The 13,535-nt window shown below is 47.2% G+C and overlaps 1 protein-coding gene across 6 annotated transcripts in view; it reads right to left on the reverse strand.

Moving 5' to 3' along the window:
* Positions 1-1,569: 1,569 nt before the first annotated feature.
* The window catches only part of ANKS6 (ankyrin repeat and sterile alpha motif domain containing 6), a 51,424-nt gene continuing 39,458 nt past the window's right edge, over positions 1,570-13,535 (reverse strand). For 2 of the 6 annotated variants that reach the window (XM_025281779.3, XM_025281778.3), the window contains exons 13-16: positions 13,432-13,499; positions 11,000-11,116; positions 3,712-3,808; positions 1,570-2,041 (exon numbers count right to left, since the gene is read on the reverse strand). In XM_025281779.3, coding sequence (XP_025137564.3) covers positions 2,010-2,041; positions 3,712-3,808; positions 11,000-11,116; positions 13,432-13,499 — 314 coding nt within the window. In that variant the 3' untranslated portion in view covers positions 1,570-2,009. Of the gene's footprint in view, positions 3,809-10,999; positions 11,117-13,431; positions 13,500-13,535 lie in introns of all 6 variants that reach the window. The other 4 variants (XR_003108233.3, XM_025281781.3, XR_003108232.3 and 1 more) reach the window with 4 other exon arrangements.

A 13,535-nucleotide genomic window follows, 5' to 3' on the forward strand; every position in this document is an offset into this window, starting at 1 on the left:
AGCAGCAGCAGCAGCAACATACCCCAGTGTTTAACCCATAAATGTCATACACTGCCTGCCTTCACACACACTGTCCCCCCAACTGGGGAGCACTTTCTCTTCCCCACCTGCCAGCTGTGCTGACTCACCCTTTTGGACCCAGTCTTTCGAACAGGGCACATCCATGCCGACCTGAGCTGTCACCCATGATGTCCTCACCTTTATAAAGCACAAACCTTTATTATGACTGCTCATAGGCACTTACGTGCTTGTCTCTTTTAAGATACTGTGGATTCTTTGAGAGCAGAGGTGAGTGTTTTTCATCTCTGAATCCAAAGCACAAGGAGAGGATGGCACAGGGTAAATGCTCAGTAAATGTACAGTGAATGAAAAAGTAAATGTCTTATTGCAAAACTTGTGGCCTCCATGTAATGGTCTAGTGCTGAAGCAAGGAGGTGGGAGCCTTCTCCTGGCCACTGCGGACAGGGCTCAGACACGCAGCACTTGCCAGACAGCACACTGTACCAGCACTGGGAAATGATGATCTGACCCTGCAGGAGACGCCGTGGATGCAGAGCCCTCTGAGCAGGATGCTGCTCAGATCCTCTCCATCAGAGGATGCCCTCACCATGATGTCCCACTGCCAAGCAAAGAGCTGCTGGGAAGAGGCAGTTTATCAAAGACCCTGACCCAGCTGAGGGCCTTGAGTGCCCCCTGGGCTCACCCCCAGCTGCTGTGAGGCCTCATGACTGCTGCTGCCCAGTCACAGGAGGGTTTCCCTGACAGTGGTCAGGGAACCCGTCTTGTAAGAGTGCTGTGAAGCCACATTCTGTGATCAAACATGTGGGAAATGCTACCAGTCATATCGACTCAATGGACATGAGTTTGAGCAAACTCCAGGAGATAGTGAAGGACAGGGGAGCCTGGTGTGCTGCAGCCTGGGTGGCAAAGAGTTGGACATGACTGAGCTACTGAACAACAATGATAGTACGACCCCCTTGAAGAGATTCCCCCATGTGTGGAGTTCTAAGGATTCTGAGGTGTATATAGCAAAAATCATGTGACTGGGTTTTGACCCAGTATCTGCCTAACCTATTAACCACAGAGCCTCACCCCCACTGGCACATATACATTCCCTCTCCCTTTATTTTTTATTAAAAAACCTGTTAACATTCTATGGAAGTAGGGTTTCAAGGAACGTACTATGAGGAATGCTGATGGATCACCTCATAGGGCCACCAGTAGGTGGGTGACCATGGTCCAGAAAGGGTGCCAAGGATCTCTCACCAATCAGCCCACAAACTTCCTGGGAGAAAAAAACTCAGAACCACTGAGTCCAGTGAAAAAGATGATGGAAGCAGCTGCTGTGAGCCTGTTTTCCCATCTGCCAAATGAGAATGAGCAGACTATCTGCCTGGGGTCACTAGATGAGATCTTGGAGGTGTGCATTTGTGGAAAGCTGACCCCCAGCACGACTCTTGCATGTCACACAGATTCTATCAAACTTACCCAAGTGACAGCCGTGCAAATACAGGAGTGACGAAAAGGGCAGGAGACCAGCAAAGAACGGACACAAAACCTCACAGCACCTAACTCAGGGGTCCATGTGTATTTTAGGGACAAACAACCCTACACATACTGATAGGCTCTGAAGATATGAATACATTAAAACCACGAGAATCCCTGGTGCCTCTAGCCCCAGGAGTCTATGAGAGTCGGCAAAAGCACAGGCTCAGAAGCCCACTAGACCCAGGTCTCAGCCAGCTCCGCTCCTTCCCGGCTGGGGAACTGGCCTGCAGCTCCACTCCCGTGTGTCTGTGTCCCCAGCATGCAGGATGAGGTTAAACCATGCCAGCCCCCAGGCTGGTGGTGAGGAGAGATGACACTGGAGTCCAGCGGCCGCACAAAATAGGTGCTCAGTGATTGTGTCTCCTTAGAGAAGGCTGGGATGCGAGGAACATTTATAAAGGCGTCTTGTCAGTGATGTCTAAAACAAAACCTCTTTCTCCAGTCATGTGGGAAGTTGGCTTCTACAGGTGGGAGGATGAAGGAGGAATAGCACCTGCCGGATCGACGGACGGGAGGGAGAACACGATAAGACTCCAGGAAGCATGGTCATGACTGCCTCTAGCAGCCAGCAGAGGGGGAAGGGGCGCTCATGGCCAGGAGAGGGGGAGATGAGCAGCTGTACCTCCTAAGGAGACCAGTATGCAGCCAAGCAGAGATCCCAGTAGAGGTGGCAACTCTGCAAAGGCTCCCATCCACCGTGCACGTCCCACAGACCAGGTACTTGACGCACGCTGGCTCTAAGCACCAACAGAGAAGCCAAGTTACCTGACCCTGGCACACAGCTGGCCAGCCGCGGGGCTGGACCAGAACCCTGAGCCCGAGTCCAGAGCACACGCTCTCTCCACTTGTCCGTGCTCCCCCTCAGGACAGGACCATCCATTCGCATCTTCTCTTACTATCAGGGTCCTCAAGGGTGGGGACTGGATCTGACTCATCTCAGCACCCCCAGCACATGGCAGAAATGCAGCAAGTGTTGGTTGAATGAATTACATGCTTGAAAACATTTCAGAAACCTGTTGGACCTAAAAGTCAAAGTCCCTTTCCCAGAATATGACAGTAGAAAACTACACGAGCTGACTCCCTCCTGAGGAATGTGACCTGAGGAAAAATTCCAAATTCGCCTAGAAAATGTGAGCACCTAAGTCCTTCTACAATGTAATATATAAGAGTCTTCTGCTCCCGCTCAAAGTGGCAAAGCCCTACAGTGTTATGGGGTGAGCAGTGTGGAATATCAGAGCATTGTGTTGCCTGAACACAGACAAGGAGACTGAAGATTCGGAAGGAAAAGAGATCCCTCAAGGTGACGCCTTGGGCCTCCCCCTTTTTCCTATATAAAAGGCTGCCTCTGCAAGAAAGAAAAACGCATTCAACATACACAGCCTGAACAGCTGCTGTGTGTTGTCTACAGCAGGTGCAGAGATGTGCTAAAGCAGAGTCATCTCACAGAGCAGTGAGGGGCCCCAGTGGCTGGAGGAGTGAGTTCTGTGTAAGGGAGCGGAGAAAGGCTTCATTTGATAGACGACATTAGGGATCATTAGGGATATGTTAGAAGGTCTAAGGGAAAGTATGGAAGAGTGGCTCATCTTGCCCCAAAATATGTGTTCCCCCATCTAAGTACAGAGTTCTGTATTGTGAGGCCACTACCGGAACAATGACTACACTTCCCAGTCTCCTCTGCATCCAGGTGGGGCCACGTGACTATGAGTGGCCGATGGGACATAAGATGGAGGAACCAATGGAATGTGAGCAGTTAAGAGCAAGACAGCTAAGAAATGGTTATATGCCTTTTTCACCATCCCTTTCCCCTCTGCCAGCCAGAAACAAAGACTCGGAAGCTCCCAGGAACGGCAGAGCCACAGATGAAAAGAGCAGGGTCCCTGAATCACCATGTGCTTCTGCCAAGCAGAAGCAGCCACACTGGACTTCATGGGAGAATAAGTCTCTACCGTGTCGGACTTTTGTTACAGCAACAAGCATCACCAACTACTCCAGCAGGGAGGGGGAAATGGGTGTTTCAGGACCTAAGGCACAGTGGTGTGCCAAGGCATTGTGTGTTTCAGGGAATGGGGAAGGTCTGATGATGGCGGGAGCATCGGCCATGTGAAGAGGATACTGAGATTCAGAAAGCTCACGCTGCTGACCACAAGGAGGAGGGTCACGTACAGGGATTGTTTCCAGGGGCCCTGGTGTTGCTGGCGCTACTCTCGAAGGAAGAGTGGAAATTGTGAATGGTTTCCTGTAAAATCTGTCTCTCGCGTCCCTGTGGAGGAAATTGAAAACAGACAGAGAAAGTCTTGTTAAATCTTTTAACCATTAATTCAGTTGACATAGTGCTGTTAACATTTAACTCATACTTGAAAAACCCATGGGCGTCTTGGAGAAAACAAATTACCTAATTGAAAGAGCACTGGGTTTAATAAAAACATTCTGAGTCAGCACCCACAAACACAGCATGCCAGGGCTGGAGAGCCCCCCAAGATGCAGAGGTCCAATCTCCCAGAGGAGGATGGGCAGCAGAACCCAGACAGCAGGCATGACTTATCCTGGGTCATTTGGCCCAGAACGGACATCTCCTACCCTGCCCTGCTCTGTGCATATTTCCAGCCATCACATTTCCAGGGAATTTTCCAGGAGCCGAACTTTGTGATACAGACTCAGAGTCTGAACTGCCTTGACTCCCCCTTGTCCAAAAGATGACAGGTCCGTCTCCATAGTGATTCACTTCTCACCCCATCCTTGCAGACTCCCCTCCTAGTTGCCACCCTTTACACACACATTTTAAGATGGGAAAAGAGGGGGGAATGTGGACATTTAAGTCCAAAGAACATCTTCACTGAATACATAACTGAGAGGCAGTGATACACAGAGATTAATAACAGAGACTGGAATCAAACAGCCCGGGTTCAAATCCCAACCTCTCCCCATTTACAAGCTGGGTTACCTGGAACTAGGTACTTCATCTCTCTGTGACTTACTTTCTATAAAATGAAGATGATAATTGTAACTCAAAGGGTGCTGCTGACATTGGGCTGTGGGTGGGTAGCAGGAGGCTGGCATGTCCTGACCTCAGAGGGCAGCAGTGTAAATTAAAAAATATATATTTTTAAACCAACAAATACATGTGGTCAAAATCTAAAGTAAAATAGACAGCCAGTGGGAGTTTGTTTGTGACACAGGGAGCTCAACCCAGTGTTCTGTGACAACCTGGAGGGGTGGGATGGGGTGGGAGATGGGAAGGAGGTTCAAGAGGGAGGGGACATATGCATGCCTGTGGCTGATTCATGATGATGTGTGGCAGAAACCAGTACAATATTGTAAAGCAAGTATCCTTCAATAGATTTTTTAAAAAATAAAGCAAATAAAAAGTGAATAATCTCTGGAAAACTATTCCCTGCCAAGAGTAGGGGGGGAAAAAAAAACCTCTACCAAACATGACTAGACTTTAACCTTCCTCTTCTTTCATTTCATGGACTGCCCTTTCCAGACCCCCAAGCAGGGACCTCTACTGCTGATGAGGCTCCTGGACACCCAGAAGGGCAGAAGAGTCTCCCTTCACACAATCCATCCCAGACACCTGGAAAAGTGCCTTCAGGATTCCATCAACACACACCTAAAGGCTATGGGGCAAAGGTCAGAACACCAGAGGTGGGGTCACAGGACCCCGAATCCCTACTCCACCACTCACTCTGTCCCAGGCGTGACCCCATGCTGCTGAGTTTCTACATCTCTAACAGGGGGAAGGCATTGCATGCTGGTGCTGTGATGTGGCTCAACCTGAGATAATGAACGGGGGTGACACTGTGCAGACTGCAGAGGGCTAAAAAATAAATAGAGGGGATGACAGCCATGTTATTATTAGACCACCTCAGCCTTAATTGCTTGAGAAATGAGGTCAGGGTGAGACAGGGTTCCAGCACGCTCCTAACCTCAGGAGTGAGCCGTAGATGATGAAAACCATAATCGCTCCCTGTATCCACAGCTGATTGAAGATGATAATGATAATTGCCCTTTAAAAACCCCAGGCTTCAAAGGACCATCCAGATAATTCTCAAAAGAAAAAAGCAAATGGCCATTAAAAGTAGAAAAAAAACATGTTCAGTCTATCTAGTAGTTAAAGAAATGCAAATTAACACAAGGCATACTTCTTGGCCTATCAAATTAATAAAAATTAAAAAGCAAATGGCTAGCACCCAGTGCTGGCAAGGGTGCCTCTGGAACTTATATCCACAGCTGGTGCAGATGTTTACTAGCTCTTTGTGGAAGGTATTTCAGGATGAAGTACTATATACCTCGATTTAGACTATTTGACTCCACAAATTTCACTTTTTTTTTTTTAGATATCTATTCTGAGGAGATAATTAGAAAGGCTCATACACGAAGTTGCCCACTGCAGCACTATTTATAAAAGTTTGGATATCTACATATCCAACAAGTAGGGATTAAAGAAAAATAATTTTAGTACATCCTAGCAAACTTATTATATTAAAAAAGAGTTCTTAATGACATGGGTAACTGCATATATTTAACATTAAATGCAGTAAGTAGAATATAAAATTATAGATTTAAATTTATCTCAGCCACATAAAGAAAAATACTCAGCACAAAACACTGCAGAGTGATCTTCCCAAATACCAACAGCGTTGGCCTTTGGGTGGCTAGATTGTGATTCCTTTGTAAGTTCTTTTTCCCCTTTCTGGTACTGCATACATTTAGTACAATGAATATACACAGCTTTGATAATCACAAAAAAATAGGAATGGAAAGAAGCAATGGCTTAGGACCAACTAAAGGTGAAACTCAGGCTATCATTTCTGGTTAACCTTCTCCAATATATAAACCTGTTTGAAACTAACACACTAATAAGCAGACTCTGCTTATTCATAACTCGAATGCTGAGGTGGGTTCCTCAGAAAGTCAAATGGTTTGCAGGCTGAGGGGCCACACTGCTTTGCTAATATTCATATGGCTGAGCCAGGTTTTGGGTGAATATTCATTAAAACAATTTTTTTTTGGCTAAAATATTCAAACTTTTTTGATTATGTAAGAAATACATTTTACATCACAACCCATGTAAATTGATGCAACTGAAACAAGCTTTAGTATTCTTACCTGCAGAGAATGTTGATATTTTCTACTCTATTCTATTTCCCTTGTTAAAATGCTGCTCATGAACTACTAAAAAATTGATTCCACAAGCCCCCAGTGTGTTGTGGACTGCAGCTAGAAAGACATGGGGGCAAGGGGGCAAGGAGAGCTGGGCTTATCCTCTCCCACGTGTCCTGAGTTCTCAGATACATATAGAGCATTTGAACCACAGTGGGTACTCTCTTGGCCAAGGTTGGGTTTCAGAAGTAAAAGGATGAATGTTAGGAGAAGCTCATGCCCTGGAGCAATCAAAGAGACAGGAGTCAGGGTCAGGCGGGTCCAGCCCAGAAGAGAAGCGGCCCCAGGCATCCAAAGAGCTCTTAGAAGCCACATTCAGTCTGAGAAATACTTTGCTCTTTCTAAGAAGCAGCACAGACTTGCGATGGTGACCTAGAGTAGGGAAGATACACTTGCTTTTGTGACATTCAGCTTCTCCCAATCACAGCTCTCAGATACAGTTGATGCACATGGTACTCATTTCCACAGCATTCTGCCTGGCACAGCTGACCCTCCAATAACAGGGCTACTATACAGCAATCGGTTCAGATCAGCCCCTTCCCTTTGCACCGATTTCCATGGGGGATTGCTTGACTTTGCAGGGTGGTGCCTGTGGGGAGGACATGGATGTCTTGGCATGTTGGAAGCACCTGGGATCTTTCAGCTGGGAGGTGGTCAGCTGAGGGCCCCAAGGAAGATCTTTGTTATGGGTTAAATGTTTGTGTCCTGTGTTGAAAACCTAACCCCTCAAGTGATGATGGTGTTAGGCGGTGGGGCTTTTGGAAGGTGATTAGGATTAGGTGAGGTCATAAGGGTGGGGCTCCTGTGATGCCATCCATGTCCTTTTGAGAAGAGATAGAGAGAGATTTTGCTTCTATTTTGGGCCACATGAGGAATTGAGAAGGTGGCAACGTGCAACTTGGAAGAGGAGCCTCACCAAACTCAACCACTCTGGCACCCTGATCTTGGACCCCCAGTCTCCATACTGTGAGAATTAAACTTCAATTTATAAGCCACCCCATCTAAGGTACTTTGTTTTGCAGCTTGAACTATGACAATCACCAACAGCTGTAACTCTGCTTCTCTTGATGGGGCCCTGTTTAGTAAACAAGGAGAAGGGGGAGGCCAATGGATTTGAGAGAAAACTATAAAAAATGTCCTAGTCTGTACAGACTTTAAGAAAAATACCCTCCGTTGGAGTGGGGCTCAAGACTTCATACCATCCACTCTGACGATGACTATTAAGTTGCCTAAGATTTGCAAACTAACCCAGTGTGTATTCTTTTTGTGATTCTGGACCAAAGAGGCCATGGCCACAGACAGCAGAGGGGAGGTTCCAGAAATGCTGGCAATTATCATCTACCAAGACTCAGACCCTGGTCCAGTGACACCCAGCTCCGGACTTTCCACGCCCTCTAAGGTCCTTACTGCCCCTCCATCTAGAACCTCTTTTGTCCTTCCTTTTCGACTGGTCCAGGCTTGGCTTCCCTCACCTGCATCCTCTCCTTGGCTCACACGTCTGGCCCTTGCAGGCCTGAAGAAGGAAGGGTCCTAACTCCTGAGCTACAGCCTCCTCACCACCACTCACCTTGTCCTCTCACACAAGCCTCTGTGTACTTGCCTGGGTTACCCTCGACCACGCTGGGAGCCCTAATCTGTCCCCTCTGGCCTCCTCTCACACCAGGCTCCTTGCTCTCCATGATTCAGCCACTTCTTTAGTTCTTTTCGTTAATTAATTTTTAAAAACTTTTGGCCACACTGCACAGCATGTGGGATCTTAGTTCCCTTAGGGATTGAACCCATGCCTCCTATAGTGAAAGCCTGGAGTCGTAGGACCACCAGAGAAGTCCCCTTTAGTTCTTTAAATACACCACACACGTCAGCGCAGCGCCTGTGCACACGTACTTCCCTCTGCCGGTACCCTTCTTCTACCCGTGCCAGGTGGTTCTCATCTTCCTTCAGATGGCGGCCCTCCTGCCCTTCCTCAGGGATGTCTTCCAGGCCCTTGCCTTACCAGGCCCCACCCTCTCACCGGGAGCTCTCCCAGCAGTTTGCCTCTCCTGTGCAGCCCTCCTGCCCTTCCTTGGGGATGTCTTCCAGGCCCCACCCTCTCACTAGGAGCTCTCACAGCACAGTTTGCCTCTCCTGTGCTGGTGGATTACACCAAGGCAGGACAGCACACAGGTCAGGACACAGACACTGGGTTCTAATCCTGGCTCTGCCACTTACTGACTGGGTGATTATGGGCAAGTTCTCTGACCTCTCTGTGCCTCAGTTCCCACATCTGTAAACTGGAACCAACCTCAGGGGCCTTCTGTGAGGGCGACATGAATGACTAGATATGATGTGCTCAGAGCAGTGCTGGGCTCAGAGTGATTCTCCGCGCTCAGCACTCACACAGTACCTGGGACATGGCAGAGAGTCAAAGGACAATTTTTTCATGAATAAATCAATGGTCCAAAGACTTTGGTGCTGGCTTCGGGTGATCCACCCACAGTGAGCCACCCTAAGGTTTCTGTTCCCTGGATGAACCCTTCCCAGCAGCCAAGACCTGCCCACCTCCTGCCCTTCATGTGTAAGGGAAGAGCAGAAACGGTGCTGGTCTGGGAGTCAGGACTCACAGTGCTTCTCAGAGCCTCTGCTTCCCTCTCTGTAAAGTGAGGCAGTGAGTGTCTGGGACAGGTGAGCAGAATCAAGGAAGGGACCTTACAAAGCACAAAGAACACACAGCAAAGATCTGCAGGAAAATGCTCAGGCTCACATGCATGGGTAGCAATGCCAACCACAACATTTGCAAGGCCCACTTCACAGCCTTGATGTTGCTGGCTAGTCTCTTAAGTCGTGTCTGACTCTTTGTGACCCCATGGACTGTAGCCTGCCAGGCTGCTCTGTCCATGCGATTTCCCAGGCAAGAATACTGGCGTGGGTTGCCATTTCTTTCTCCAGGGGAATCTTTCTGACCCAAGGACTGAATCTGCATCTCCTGCATTGGCAGGCAGATTCTTTACCACTGAGCTAGCAGGGAAACCCACCCCACAGCCTACAGACAAGCAAAACAGCAATGACAACGGCAATAAAACCAGCCCCCAGCCTGAGTGGGCTAGGGGCGGGTTGGAGAAGGGTGGCAGGGCTGGCTGGAGGAGCTGCCTCCATACAGATCCGCCCTCCCCATCCCCAACTCTGCTCCTGGGCTGAACAAGGGAAGTGTGCGGGTACCGGCCGCCCAAATTAACTAAGGAAATGTACGTGAAGTGATCTGTGAACGACAAAATGCTACATGGATATTCACTTGCCATTGTCACTTCAGGTCTGATCAATATGTCTGTGCCTACCCGGCAACATATAGACAGAACCATACAACACTCACAATCTCTGACATAACCTCATGTTGTGGCACACAGCCTGAGGAACAAGACAACAGAAGAAAAAGCATAAAGGCAGACAAGTCCACTCTGACACTATCTATAATGGTAACATCCCATTATTGCCCAACGAGTGAGGAACTGTAAGGCAACATGTGAAGAAGCATCATGTAAGCAAGCAACATTTGGCCAATATTGGTTTGGCCAAAAACTTTGTTCAGGTTTTTCAATAAGCTGCTATGGAATAAGAGACAAAAAAAAGCCAGCCCGCAGTAGAAGGAAAGGCAGAAGGCAAAGGAATGTGAACAGCCCAAGAGCAACTGTACAGCTGCAGAGTGACTGGTGCCTCGCTTCTGTGTTTTGCTTGCTTTTTGCATATGCGCCTTTGGGTGGGTGGGTGGGTGGGGGCACTGCTAATCTTTAGCTTTAAAGCTGATGACAAAAGTGCAGGATGCCAACAATAACAACAGTGACTGGCAGATCTCTGTGTGCCAGGTGCTCTGCTAAGCATCTCAGTCCTGGCAGTCAGCCCATCACCCCCACCCTCCAGACCAGAAAGCTAGGCTCAGAGAGGGGTGCGACTTGCCCAGGTTCACTGTAAGTGGAGGAGCTGGGTCAGCCTGACTTGGGGGCCTGTCTTCATCAACTAACACTGTGCTCCAGAGGGCAAAACCCAGCCCTGTGGGTTGAGATGACTGGAGGGAATATTTAAGCTGGATCTAAAGAGAAACCATCTTATGAGAAGAGAGGCCTTGGAAAAGGAACAGACATACTGGAAGGTAAGTGACCCACTGGCCTTGAGAAGTGTGTGAGCGGGGCCAGCCTCCACCAGGCATGTGCGGGAGACAAAATCAGACCACGAAGGTCCTTGGAACACCAGGGCCAAGGATCCTAGTGAAGCTCTCAGCTGTTCGAAACAGAAAAAATAAAAAGATTGGGAACAATACCTTGCCTGCATTCAGTTCAGAAATTGCTGCCAAAATCTGCTGCCTGGATCCATCTGTCTTAATACCCAGCTCCTTCAAGTCGCCGTCGGTGAGTGTGAGGAATGCTTCCATATCCACCTGGGGAGAGAGAGGGGGATTTGCTACCATCTGCTCAGTGCCACACCTCTTTTTTCCCAACCACAACCGGACTATCATGATTATGAGCTATTAGTGCTTATTAGTAGTGAATTAATGATGATTTACTACTTTTCAATTCCTGGCTTTATGCTGAATGTTTATTTGAAAATATCATTAAAAATAAACTCTCCTCAGCTCTCAACCAGGAATTTTTAGAAGTGCATTCTGGAAAGACTCTGAAAACAAAATAAGTAAGGGAAGTCTGAGACAGTAATCTGGGTGACCAGAGGGGTAGAAAGCCAAGTCCTGCTGATAGAAAGTTCATGGCAATGCTGCTGCACTTTGAACAGTAGAGGATACTGTACAGAAAATACGAGTATATGGCGGTACTTACCCTGTTTACCCCCCAAGGACAAGAGAGATGCAGACTGTGGAAAGACAGAGTGAGAAAAGAAACCAGAAGAAGCAATAAAGGCAAGAAAGACTGTGGAGAACCGAGGCAGAGAACGGCTCAGAAAATGGGCATCTCAAAGCTGTTTGATCCCTGGTTTTTACCGGAGACATTCTAACATTTCTGGCATCCCTGCCGGGGCCTCAGCTCCAGGAGAAATCTCTTCCCTTTCTTTCAATGTTCATTGTACTTTCCTGGATTAAAAAAAAAAATCTTGAACCAAGTTTGAGTCAGTGGGGAAGGGTCTGCTCCCGCACCCAACACCATGCTCTCTCTCAGATGCAGAGAGGGCCCCTGTGATAACGATAAGCTCCCTGCATCTCTCAGGGGCTTTTCAGATCACAAGACACTGACAGGCTGAAGGAACAGGTGACATGGTTTTGATGGAAAACACCTGCCCCTTGACCCTACTGGCCACTCCCCTCCCCCCAGCATCCCAGACCTGAGGCAGAGACCCCACACCCAGCCTGTGTGTGGGTCCCTGTGGCCAGCTCCTCAGAAAGCAGGGAACACATGAAATAAAAGCAGCCAGCCATCTGCAAACAGGAAAGATGTTTTTGACAACGAGAAAAATTGCCACTGAAGTTTACGGCATCGAGAAGGCCGGAAGGACAGACTGGATAGGGCAGAAAAGCAAAACAAAGGAAGAAAGTTGTGGCACCCCTGACTTCTTGAACCGAAACACAGACTCCTTAACTGGGTCTCAAGCTTGCTGGAGACAAGGAGGGATTCTCGTGCTACATTAACTGTGACCGTTGTCGTGCACTAAACTGGGCACTAGAATGTTCTAAGCCAGTGACTGTACCCTGGTAGCTAATGGGCCCACTGAGGAGTTTTATTTCGCTGACAGTAAAAATTTTAACATCTTATTGAGATGTAATTCACTTACCATACAATTCACCCATTTAAAGTGTAAAACTCAATGATTTTTTAGTACAGAGTTGTGCGATCGTCACCACACTTAATTTTAGAGCATTTTCATCACCCCAAAAAAGAAAACCCATACTCATTAGCAATCACTCCCATTCTCTCCTCCCCACATTCCCTGGCAACCACTAATCTACTTTCTGTCTCTACAGAGTTGCCTATTCTGGACATTGCATATAAATGGAGTCATACCATATGTGGCCTTTTGTGACTGACTGCTTTCTCTCAGCACAGTGTCTTCAAGGCTCATCTGTTTTGTCGAGTGTATCAGTACTTCTTTCTTTTTAATGGCCAAGCTACATTCCAAGGTAGAGTGATAACACATTTTATTTACTCATTCATCAATTGATGGGCATTTGGGCTGTTTCTACCTTTGGCTATTATGAATAGTGTTGCTGTGAACACTGTGCAAACGTATGCTTTCGATTATTGTGGGCATATACCTACCTAGGAGTGGCATTACTGGGTCATATGGTAATTCTCTTCAACATTTTGAGAAACTGCCAAACTGCAGAACAGTAATTTTTTAAAATGTGATTGTAAGTGCTTTTAGGATTTTGAGAGCAAATAGGAACTCTTTTAGACTAATACAGACTCTTTATGTCCAGATACGTAACCCAGACTCATTAGAATTTGCTTTTTACCTACTTTAAACCTAAAAACTGGCTAGGTAATCCCCTTCAAAAGAGACCAGAACAGACACAAACTTTACTACAGAGAGCAGAGCTCAAAATTACAAAATTTTATTATAACACAACAAGCCAGAAGGTCCCCAGGATTTCACTGTTATGAATGAACCAAATGTGCTGAACACAAATTCTATTTCTTCAGCCATCTCAACGAAAAAGATCAATCCAGGCTTAAAGAATGACAACCCACATATTTAGACAACTGTTTTATGCTACGATTTAAATGGACACTCAAAGAGTATTCTTACCTCTTGCTCCTCAAAAATGGGCTGATATTTCTCAAGTGATAATTTCTTAAGGATTCCAGTCAGTTCATCTTCAAGAGGGAAAGAATGTAAAATAAGACATTTTA

The sequence above is a fragment of the Bubalus bubalis genome, chromosome 3 (assembly GCF_019923935.1).
Source record: "Bubalus bubalis isolate 160015118507 breed Murrah chromosome 3, NDDB_SH_1, whole genome shotgun sequence".
In the NCBI taxonomy this organism is placed as follows: Eukaryota; Metazoa; Chordata; class Mammalia; order Artiodactyla; family Bovidae; genus Bubalus; species Bubalus bubalis.